The 12059-nt window shown below is 36.7% G+C and overlaps 1 protein-coding gene across 1 annotated transcript in view; it reads left to right on the top strand.

Annotated features, from left to right (window-relative positions):
- Positions 1–12059, top strand: part of parp8 (poly (ADP-ribose) polymerase family, member 8) — a 196691-nt gene that overhangs the window by 137360 nt on the left and 47272 nt on the right. The window contains exons 12-14 of the mRNA XM_028805630.2: positions 234–795; positions 2243–2296; positions 3941–4036. Coding sequence (XP_028661463.1) covers positions 234–795; positions 2243–2296; positions 3941–4036 — 712 coding nt within the window. The remainder of the gene's footprint in view (positions 1–233; positions 796–2242; positions 2297–3940; positions 4037–12059) is intronic.

Here is a 12059-nt window from a genome sequence, read left to right as displayed (position 1 = left end):
ACACCTGGTTTTGTCTAACTTTTAGCAAAGCTGCTATGAATACGGAATTAAGCTGTATTTTTTGAGTAAGGAAGCATGCACTTGACTATGTTAAGTATCCAGTATCCACTACTGTCCCTCAAAAAAAAAAAAAAAAACTTTTATTTTAAAATATATGTTGCAATGTATTATATTAATTTAGTTTGTGATGAAATATAAATATTTTTACAACGTCATATTTTTTTATGATCCAGATCTCCTAGTTATCCCCCACCTGGCAGTGGAAAGAGCAAAACAAAACTTAAACCTGACCAAGATGGAATGACAAAATCCCACAAACTCTTACGGAGAACTTGTTCTAGTGCAGTCAAGACAGAGGATGGGTGCATGAACAAGTCTCATAAACCACTTGGACGTTCTTTATCCAGTGACCCAAGGGCTGAACAGACATTGGCTTTGAAATCCCATAAACTCTTGAACCGGACCTGTTCTCCTTCTGTAAAGCAGGATGATTGTGCCTCTTTAAAGCCCCATAAACTGTTATCCAGGTCATGTTCTGGTGATCCTAGATGCGAGCACAATAACAATAGCACCCTGAAGCCCCACAAGCTCTTGAGCAGGTCTTGTTCTAGCACTATACGCACAGAGGAGCTTGATGGCTTGAAGCATCATAAATTGTTAAGTCGGTCCTACTCGAGCAATACCAAAGTGGGGAAAGCTGAGCCCTTCAAGGAGCATGATTCTGAGGGCAGGCGACTCTCTCTTACCTCAGGGCTTATTGGCATCCTTACACCTTCTATATCCTACCAGCCTGTTGTAAGTATCTTTAAAGTTATTTTTAACCAGTTTTTAAGATCTCTCTTAATAGATAATTTAAAACAAAGTCAGTAAGATTGTCGTATTTTATTTTACTATAATGCAAGAAAAATGCATGTAAAAAGAATAAGTTGCAAATTTGATAGTTTTATTGGAGTGAAAAAGAAGTAAGGAGAAAATATTTGTTGACAGATGCCAAGTAAGAATGTCAATCTACATACAATAGTAATGTCTCTATAAATCTATGTCCCTCTAAAGAAAATGTATACACGGTATGGCACAAATTAATTATAGCTGATTATTCATTCAAGTATGGATCCTGCTTATTTAAATAAATAAAATATCACTTCAGAATTGTATTTTTGCTACTGACCAGCCAGGTGTGGAACAATATGTAATAAAAATAAGCTTCTGTGCTGGGAATTAAGTAGGTTTTACAAGTTTAGCCAGTAAATTTTTGTAGTGGAAAAGATTTACTTTCACATATATCACATACATTGTTGCTGAGAAGAACAGTAACCTTTATGCAAAATGGAACATATAGTTTCTGACAAGACAGGTAACTTGTATTTTTGCAGATAATTTAAACTAATGTAAGTTATGTGTATAGAGAAGAATTGCAATAGTTAACCTCACAAACTGTCTATATACATTTTTATTTATCCAGGATAAAGTCATTTTTTAGCTCTCATATAAATTTATACATATAGAATTTACCTGAGCAAAAAGATATTTATGGAAGATGGTCCTGTACACTGAATATTAACAAATATGTTTAAGCATGCAAGTAAAAACTGTAGTGAAAATCTAATTAGTACTACTAGTTGCCATACTCTTTGCATTTGGTTGGAAATTTAAATTCAAAAAGCATATTTTATGATCACATTTGCTGTTAATCAAAAATAACAGAGCTCATTGAATGAGCACAAACAGAAAAAAGTGTACTGAAATACAGAAATCGGTAAGTAAGCTGCACAGTATCCAGTGCTTGCATTTAATTTATTACATCTGATTAAAGGGCAAAATTGGGGAACAGCAGAGATTGGCTTCTAGTTAGGGCACTGGATAGAAAGGCCAGAGTGGGGTTGAAAGCTTCTGTACTAAAGGCATGAAACATCTTTATGTTAAGGTAATATCTGGATCTTCTGGTAGGAGCTAAGATTTAACAATGATTTGGTTGCAGCTGGCAAAAATAATGCCTGACTGGAAGCCATTTTATCATGTATGGCAACAACCAGGAAAATCTTTTGCAGACTTGATTTTAGTTGTAGGTTTTAATATCATTTAAAGTTTAAAAAAAAAAAAAGTTAGTTATTGGAACTATGAAGTTGCGTTTACTCTATATTTTTAATAACTAATGTACTATGTAATGTGAAATATTTGATTTAACTAACTGTTAATAATAATAATAATAATAATAATAATATACTTTTTATTCTTTGGGCAGCAAAATGACACCTCCAAGTCAGTTCCAGCAAGTGAGCATGGTTTTCTTGTTCAGGTAATTGTTAGAGTATTTGTAAATTATTGATGATACAGTTTATATCTATCAGTATTTAAACATATAAGTTTCATGTCTTCATGCTTGAGGTATGAATGGAATAATGTGTTTTATATATGGAAGTAGAGGATTTACTAAAGTCAACCAAAACATCTTTTGAGGAAGATCCAGATAATCTCATATAGACAGGATATGATTTTTAGATGGTTCTGTTCAAAAGTGGATGGCTTCTGCACTAACTGACCATGCTGCCAACATAAGGGCACCTCTCCAAGAATTTTCAATCCAGTCCTCATGGATTATAATGGAAGACCAGAAATGCTGTCTCTCTCACTCATACATGCAACAGAGGTTAAGCAGCAATTTCCCATCCAGCTGAATGCTACTGTGTCATGATGAGTACACCCAGACAAACACAATCATTACATTCATTTGTTGGAAGGTTTTCGCCTTCTATGGCTTAGAATTGAATACAGTGGAACCTCGGGTCATGACCGTAATGCATTCCAAAACTCTGGTCGTAACCCGATTTGGTCGTGACCTGAAGTAATTTCCCCCATAGGATTGTATGTAAATACAATTAATCTGTTCCAGACCGTACGAGCTGTATGTAAATATATATACACTCACTCGCTCTCTCACTTGCTCGCGCTCTCTCTCTCTCTCTCGCTCTCTCGCTGCACATTTAGAGACTGAACACATGCGGAAATCATCAGCGCATACGAACCGGAAGGGAAACTGGCTTGTTCGTCACCCGAGTGTGTGGTCGTGAACAAATGCAAATGTTTGGCGAACTTTTTGGTCGTAACCCGATTTGTACGTGGTTCGAGACGTTCGTGACCAAAGGTTCCACTGTATAGTGAAAATCTCAACACTGCCTAGAATTGGCAAGTTCCTCTTCAAATTATAGTTTCGACAAATTGTTCAAACAACATTGACATTGAGGATTGCAGAGACTTTAACTGTTGAATCACATTAACAATGCATGCTCTACTTCAAAGTGTGAGCATTAACTTTAAATCAAATATGTACTAGGTGGCTTTCAAGCACTTCCAAAAAGAGAAGGGAACATTGTCTGTCTTGTTCCACTTTTAAGGTTTATTTGTTGGATAAACACAGTGACTTCGGTACCCTGGCCTAGATATTACATGTAGTTGGCATGTGAGTTTCAACAACTGTTTTGGGCCAGCAGTGTTAGATCTTTGGAGACAAGCAGCTGCAGCATGCATGATTCCATAGTCCTGTTTACTGTAAACCTGCTCAACAGTGTGTCTGTCTAGAACATCATTCCACATTTGCCTGAAATCTATGATGCTTTTGGATCGATAAGGGCAGGACTAGTTGTTGTTTGAGAAAAGAGGCATTGTCAAGCCATGGGTCAACACAAAAACAAAGGAATGTTAAACAAGAAGAGTAACAGAAAGGAAAAAAAAAAACAAGTCTTTAGTCCACCTGTGCCTAACCATACAGGAAAGGTCCAACTCCTTCTCTTGGGTTAGTATCATGGAAGGTATTTCTGCCTACATTTCGCAGTCATGTATATTTCATTTTTATTTTAAATAGGGAAGACTACGGGTTAATTCTGTATATTTTGTATTCTATCATTTTCCATACCAGCTTAACTGTCCAATATTTTTCTTTTAGACTGTTCAGTATGCAGAGCAGAGAATCCCTATTCTCAATGAGTACTGCGTTGTTTGTGATGAGCCCCATGTGTTCCAGAATGGACCAATGCTAAGAGTAAGTTGATATGTTTGCAGTCTAGAAATTCTATTTCACTTTTAGGAAGTGACTAAAACCCATCCATTTATTTTTTTAACCTCCTTTACTTTTTCAGACAGATGCAATCCTGGCAAAACTGGGTGTAAGGCCAGGATCTAGTTGGAGATGGAAACCTGTCCTTGCAGGGCACATTCATTCTCACACTAAGCACATACACCACTCCATACCCACACCTGATTCAGAATTACCAAATGACTTATTATGTCTTTATAAAAAATAAGCAGAATCTAGAGTACCTAGAGGAAACCCTTGTTGAAAATTCAGACGTAAGGTTGAAAATGAGCCCAAGTTGTGAGGGAGCAATGTTAACCCATCTCAGACACTAAAAAATCTGTTTATTCAGTAGTTTGCTTGAACTGTTTATAGTTTCATGATTTCTTTATACTGTTCATACCTGAATTGTTTAAAAAAGTCAATTTTTAAATCGCATTTATTGTACTACTCTCCAGAAATATTTGTACATTTTCCAGACTAATCACTATAAACAAAACCAGGCATACTTTGTCTTTTGTATACAACACAGCATAACATGCTAATTTTATGAAGCAGCATGTATAAAAACAGGACCGACTGCTGATCTAACTTTTCATTCATGTATGCTTTAGCTAAAGATGGACCTTTGGATATTAGTTTTAGAAGGGAAAAAAAACAAATAGTAGCTGGAATTTGTATTCAACTTTGTTGATATTAACACTGTAGAGGTTTGTGATAACAAGCACTTTCTGACAACAAAATGTAGAAATGAAGATAAAAGTTGCGTCACAGTCAAGTCTGAGACAGCATTTTAAAGAAAATTTCAGACATGAAAGAAGGGAACAATGCACCACCTAGCTAGTTTACAGCAGCAAAATGTAAGGATTGTATTTAAAGTATATTTGATTTTTTCCACATGAAAAATAAAAAAGAATAGGTGCTTAATACTGTAAAGTGTGCTGGATAACACTGGACCCTTAAATGAAATACAGTATAAGAAAGGGACTTCAAAGAAGAATTTTCATTTTATACCTCAAGTTAATTAGATTTGCTTGTAGTACTAGGGTGTTGTACCGTGTTAGCCATTATAAATGTAGTGAAAAGTCAAGCAAAATGAGATTTGCTTGAAACAGAAGGCTTTTTGATTTGTATCATTTGACTGTTTTAGCTTAATAGCCACCTGTATGTACTTGGTTGATTCTTCCCTTTCCCTGATGGTGTAGAGATGAGATCTAGCTTCCTGTATCCCTGAATAATAATTAATAGGCACAAAAAATTAAATTTTGTACTTGTGGTATATTAGTGTTTTATGTTTATTATTATTTTTTTTTTTTTTGGAAAAGCAGTAAAGGAATGTAAGGTGGTTTTTATGAGATGAGAAATCTTTAGTAAAAGGTGAAAGATTTATTTGGGATGAAGGGGAGGTTAGGGGTCTGTGCTAGCAATCGGAAGGTTGCCAGTTCAAGTCTCATTAAATGCTAGAAGTGACTCTACTCTGTTGGGCCCTTGAGCAAGGGCCTTAACCTGCAATTGGTCTGTCCTGGGTATTATGTTAGCCTGTATCCAGCCTTGCAAGCAGGTCCTCCAACTTGCAGGGAAAACTTGGGGGTTAGTGGTAGAATTGACATTGAAGCCCCTGAAAAAAAACTTTCACTGTTCTATTCCATTCCATTCAAACTAGTGTGGTCCTCAGGTGTCACCTGTTGCACAACTGCACTTGGGTCCTAATCTGGGATCCTGAGGTGGGTCGTCATGTGGTGGGTTGGCACCGTGCTGTATCAGTGCATGCTCCCAACCTCTCTCTCACTGTTTATGAGATGAGGAATTGAGAAGAACATACTCATCAATTAGAGTTGCAGAAACAACAGTAAAGGCTAAATGTGGTTAGGAAAAAGATGTTTGGAAATTGTATGGTGGGTAGACTTTGTCTCAGTACAGAAATGGTACAAAGTGAATAACAATATTGTGATTTATGGTCCATTGTCAAAGCCACCAGGCTGCACTGCAGTACACTGGGATTATGGTGAGCATTGGTGTCTTGTGGAATGTACACTCACTCCCTTTATCTAGGCATTCCCTTCTTTAATGCAGGGTCCAACTTCATTTTGGATACATTAATTTCACAAATCAAAATTGAAACAATGTGGCTCTGTAGAAGGATAAGCAATTAAATGGTCTGCCTCCCCATATAATGTGGTATGAAAAATTTAATTGAATGCTTTTCATTTTGAGCTTTACAGGTTCTTAATGTCGAAGTCTAGGTTGTGTCCAATTGTAATTATAATTGTGATCTAATGAAACCTCAGACAGCTCTATAGATATCCACAGTATTCTATACTTCAAATATAAGAAAATGAAATTTACCAACGTATTGAATAATCACTATAGTTTGTTTGGTTGAAGGGTACAATCATCAAGTATGCTTTGAAATTTTGAAGCCCAGCATTTTCTGTTAAACATAAAATAATTAGACTTGACAGAATTATAGCTGTTTGTTGTTTTTGTGACAGATTTGTTGTATAGTTTTGTAGTTTGGGTATCATAACTGCAAACATCACTTCATGTTCTCATGAATGAATTGCAGATTTTGTGAAATATGGTCTTAATAATATTCATATACAGTACAGATTACACAACCAATAAACTTTACTTTATTGCTGTAACCACCACCATTTGTACTGAATTGGAAAAAATATACATCATAACCAAACATCAAAGCATTGTAATGCTAAAAGAAACAAAAACTCACAGTACTGTTTATGTTTATTAACCATCCTTGAAATATATACCCAAAATGTGTTAACAATAAAAAAAAATGCAGGCCTCAGTTTATGCTCTGGTTCATTGTGGTCTATAAACAAAAACAACCACTGGCTTCTTCACTGGTTTAGCTCTGCCAAAAGAAACCAAAACAAAAGCAAACTCTTGCCCAGGCAGAACATGTACTTGATGGTCTCCTGTTTTGTGGGTCCTTTCTTTCATCCGACATTCTTCACAAAATCCACCTCTTCTGATAATATTGATTTTCACCCTATTGCTACAAACATTCTGCTATTTCAAGCAGAATAATTGAGAGCAGCATTCAGTTCTAAACATTAATTAATGCTCTGTACACATATACAAACTGTGAATAGGTACCACTCCATCAGTGACCTGCTTTGTATACTGTGGGTACTTGCTGCTATGCACACCCCACATGTTCCTATTTCCGCCCTCACTAGTCCTCTACACTTTATGCTTTTCAGGTTGACTTGGCTTCAGACTAGGAATTGTAGTTTCATGTATGGTGCACCATTCCTGCAACTTTTTCATTTGATAAGAAGCCCTTGCAAAAGAACTTCTTGAGGGTTTTCAGCAGCTCACATAGCCTTTATTAGTTCTTGGCATCTAATGGTGAAATTCCTTGTTAAGACTGTTTTTGGCAGGACTTTCGCCAACTCCTGCAGAACTCTAGCAACTGTCAACAGTTCTTTACTCCTTTTTCTCTTCCCTCATAAGGTTAGGAGCACGCGCTGATACAGCGCATTGCCGTACTCACCACACGACAAACCAACTCAGGATCCAGATTAGTACCCGAGTGCAGCCTCATAAGATAGCTCTGTAATTTTTCTCTGAAACTTTATTTCCTTCCCGTTGCTTCTCCATGTGATTCTCCCCTCAAGGGTGCTGGATATCATGGCTGGCCTGTACACCGATACTGTGAGTTCTGTGCAGAGTGGAGGCAGAACCTCTGCATTTTTCGGGGTTCGTCAGGGGTGTGTTCTTGCTCCTACTCTGTTCAATGCTTGCATGGACTGGATGTTGGGGAAGGTCGTGGGGTCCAGTGGCTGTGGGGCATCTGTTGGTGAAGAAAGATTCACTGATCTTGACTTGCCTGAGCGAGGAGTCTGAGCATATGGGCTTGCGAGTGTTATGAATAAAAACCAAGATCCATGCCTTTAATAATGACCTCTTAGGCACAGCCATCAGCAGTGTGTGTCTGCGGAGAGAGTGGCAACTTTGTCGAGAGGTTTACTTACCTCGGCAGTGACATTCATGTCACTGGTGACTCTCCCCATCCGTCTTCTGACTTCACAGGAAGAGTATGGGGTTCATGAGGTCACTGGTAAGGGGTGTGTGGCGCTCCCAATATCTCTGCTAAAGGATGAAGGTCTAAGTCTTTAGAGTCATGGTGCTTCCTGTCTTCCTACATGGTTGCGAGACATGGATGCTATCCAGTGACCTGAGACAAAGACTGGACTCCTTCTGTACTGTGTCACTTCGGAGAATCCTTGCATACCATTGGTTGCTAACAGAGTCCCAAATGAGGCACATTACCTACATTGTGAGGGAGCGTCAGTTACGGCACTACGGCCATGTGGCATGTTTCCCCGAGGGTGATCCGGCTCGTAAGATCCTCATTGTTGGGGACCCAAGTGGCTGGACCAGGCCAAGGGGTCGCCCACGTAACACCTGGCTGCGGCAGATAGAAGGTCATTTCCGGGGGGTGGGACTGTGGGGTTGCAAACTGGGATCCCATGTTGTTTCGTCATGTAGTGGGTGCGGCAACACACTGTACCAGTGCATGCTCCCCAACTTGACTTGACTTGACTTGAGTCATCTAACAAGATGGTGAACATGATCTTGTACTTAGAATTCTTTTTTGCATTGTATACCCCGTGCTTTCTATTATATAGTCTTGTCCGCTTGTTATATATTACTCCTTTGTTTTAGATGACTTTCCAATTGGCAAAACTGATTGTGAGTGGGACAGGTTTGTGGTAAAGTTGGTGCATAGTTAAATCAAGCTGAAAGAATTTTTTTACAGGTGAGTAAACCTGTCTTTCTTTCAGCTTTTGTTGAACTTATATGACTGTTTAAATAAAAGAGAGCATTATGAGGACCGCAGTGGCTTGTGTGGGTAGTATACACACACACTAATGTAGATTACATTAGAGTACCCAGTAGGTGTGTCTACTTCCACAGAGATGGCAGGAATGTAACTAGGGCAACCTTTGTTTGCATTGGTATAGTAAAGGAATTCACATATTATATAGAATCCATGTAGTAATTATCCCAGCACCTGGTTTGTGTTTGTTTAGATTCATTTAAAAGATAGATTAAAAATGTTCTTGTAGATAATTTCTTTAGATAGCATTTCTTTGCAATGACACAGATGATATACTATGCTTCCAAAGCAGAGGATAGTAAACATGAATTTGTTTATCAGAGAAAAAGATGATACAGTAGTAGTATTGGTGTTTTCTGCCAGGCTTCATACATTAATAACAAGTTAGTGATTGTCGATCTGTTTATTTTACAATTTTATCATTGGGATATAATGCAAATAAATGAAGCATTAGATAGGAAGAGCAATATAAAGCCATTAAGGAAGAGTGATGTATTGACCTTACTGTGCTTGGTAGTCAGTACTTGCTTGAAGGTATTGTAATCTGGAGTCACATTTTGATTGTTATGCTACACTAAAAAATAAAAATAAAAAGTCTGAAAATGTATCTTAGGCAATGGAAGCTCTGTTATATTGTTAGAGAGAGCTGGATATGTTTATTAGATATTACAAAAAACAGTTATTTTTTAAGTTTTTTAATTTTGTAATATTTGACATATGAACATTGGCTAAATTGGGACAGGAAGACAGTTTCCAGGGGTGCGTATGTAAACCTTTCCATCATTAGCAGCCGTGAGTTTGCTTTAGCTAATCGGGTAGCCTACCGAAACTTCCTACAGCAGTGCAGAATTGGAGAAAGTATCTGATCTTACAATTATATGCTTGAAGAAAATGTTGGTAACCTGATTATCTCTTGTGTTTTATATTTGTATTGAAATTCATTTTTTTTCTAGTTAAGGTCATGATTCCTTCTTGTATTGTTGTGTTCATGTGTGGTTGATCTTTACTTAACAGATGTAGCCCTACAGGTGCCAATGTTAAATCCTGACTGTGTTTGCTTCCTGAAATTTATTGCAAGGAGCATCTATTGATGGGAAATTCCTATCTTTGCATCAGCCTTTGTTTGTCCCTAACGCAGAGCACTGTGAGCCACTATCACCTGCAGTGCTTTTTTGCATCTGGAGTTTGTGGGGTAACTTTGACCAGTGCTACCTGTGTCAGGGACATCTCTAGACAGTCCTGATCCCTTTGGTGAAATGGGAGATGTGTTTTTCCAGTAAGAGAGTTCCTTCCCACATTCTGCCTGTTCAGTTCAGTGTGTTCTAGAGGTTGTTACTGGACATCTCCTCAATCAAGCGTATATAGAACTGGATTGCACAGAATGTCTCCTATTCTTAGCCAGTGGCAATGAACCTCTTTCTACTAGATGTACCTCCTCGTCAAAAAGGCATAGACTTTCATACCCCAGGTAGGCATTTGTCATCTGTATGACTGTTTGCATGCCTGTATTTTATACAGGGGGTTACCTCTGATTTTAATGTGAGTATGCTGTAACCGTGACACTCTGTGTATTGAGTAAGCCACGTTGTATCACCTTGTATATGTGCAATAATGCTCTTACCTGAATCTCAATTTCATGTTTTGATGCCGTCGGGGTGTTCTCTTTTACCATGTTCCATATACGCCATCAGTGAAAGGTTTTAGAACATACACTCATTTTTCCAGTTTATATTGAAATTTAAGGAAGTCTTGTGAATAACCTAAAAAGGTATAATGGTAAGTGGAAAACTGTCAAGAGGTTTAAAAAAAAAAGTTTAGGTTACTAAAAAATAATGTAATTTTCAGTTTTGCAAAAAGCATTATTTGTACAATATTGTACAGTATATTGTTATTGTAATGGCAAGAACCTTTTTTTTTTCTTCATTGTTAAAGTCCTCGCCTCAATTCAAATACTTCATTACATGTGACTTACATTTCCTGTTTATGATGTGCACCAATTTTTTCATAAGTATCTATTTTACAATATTTTACCAAAAAATGTATGTGTTTTGCAGGTTTTGAGTATATACAGTATGTCTAGACAACTGACATGTGCATTATGTGACATAAATGACATGACCTTTTTTTTCCATGTATATTTTTCGCATCATTTCTTGTATAGTGTTGGTTACTGTTAGCTTGTGTTATAATATAAGCTTGTTTACCACCATTCTGCATGAAAGCAAAATGTTAAAATATTTTTCAGTCATTAATACAAGCTACATAGGGTAAGTAACATAACAAAATACCATTTTTGGATAGTGTAATCCCTTAAGAGTTCACCAATCGATCATTGTTGACAGCCTTTCTAAAATCTTGCTGTGTTATAAACACATCCACTACTGAGAGTGCAAAAGTAGCCTGTGTTTTAATAAATCATTTTCTTGAGATAGCAACAATGCTTTCATTTCATCATAATTTGAAGAATTAAACATATATATACATATCTAACTTGTGAAGATGTTTAGGTTATATTTTCCTTTTAATGAATTACTCACATTTTTAAAAGAGTCATTTTATAAATCATATCCCTTTTCTGGCACAAACAAGAAGTTTGCTTTCATATACTGTATGGTAACTGCCAGCCTATTATACCTTACCAGTAACAATGGATAGAATTTACTATGTGAGCAATTCAAAGCTTTTAGGTCGTAGCATTTAATCTTATTTTTTGCCATTTATGTTACACAGTGAAAACTGTTAAGCTTTATATTTTTAAATATATATTTGTTTAATAATATTGAAAAACTACATATTGGGATATGAAGTGTAAAGACAGCACATTTTGATATTTCATAAGTGCCAGTTACATGGCCTGTATTGCATTCTATTAGCTGAAGTGTGAAATTAAATGTGTTTAAGTTTACAGCTTATACATAGTTATGTGGCAGCTGTTCTATGAAAAAAATGATAATGTGCATTTTATTCCAAGGTTATTAACCATTTTGCATATTCTGATTTCTAAGAAAAGCATATGTGTTAGATTAAATCAGATAGTGTTAAAATATTTAGCCATTAATAACCTTTTTTGTGTGGAATAAATGTTGAATAAGGATTCATTCATTGCAAGGCAGGAATACA

Source organism: Erpetoichthys calabaricus, chromosome 7, assembly GCF_900747795.2.
Source record: "Erpetoichthys calabaricus chromosome 7, fErpCal1.3, whole genome shotgun sequence".
Taxonomy (NCBI): Eukaryota; Metazoa; Chordata; class Cladistia; order Polypteriformes; family Polypteridae; genus Erpetoichthys; species Erpetoichthys calabaricus.
This window is presented reverse-complemented; position numbering and strand designations above follow the sequence as displayed.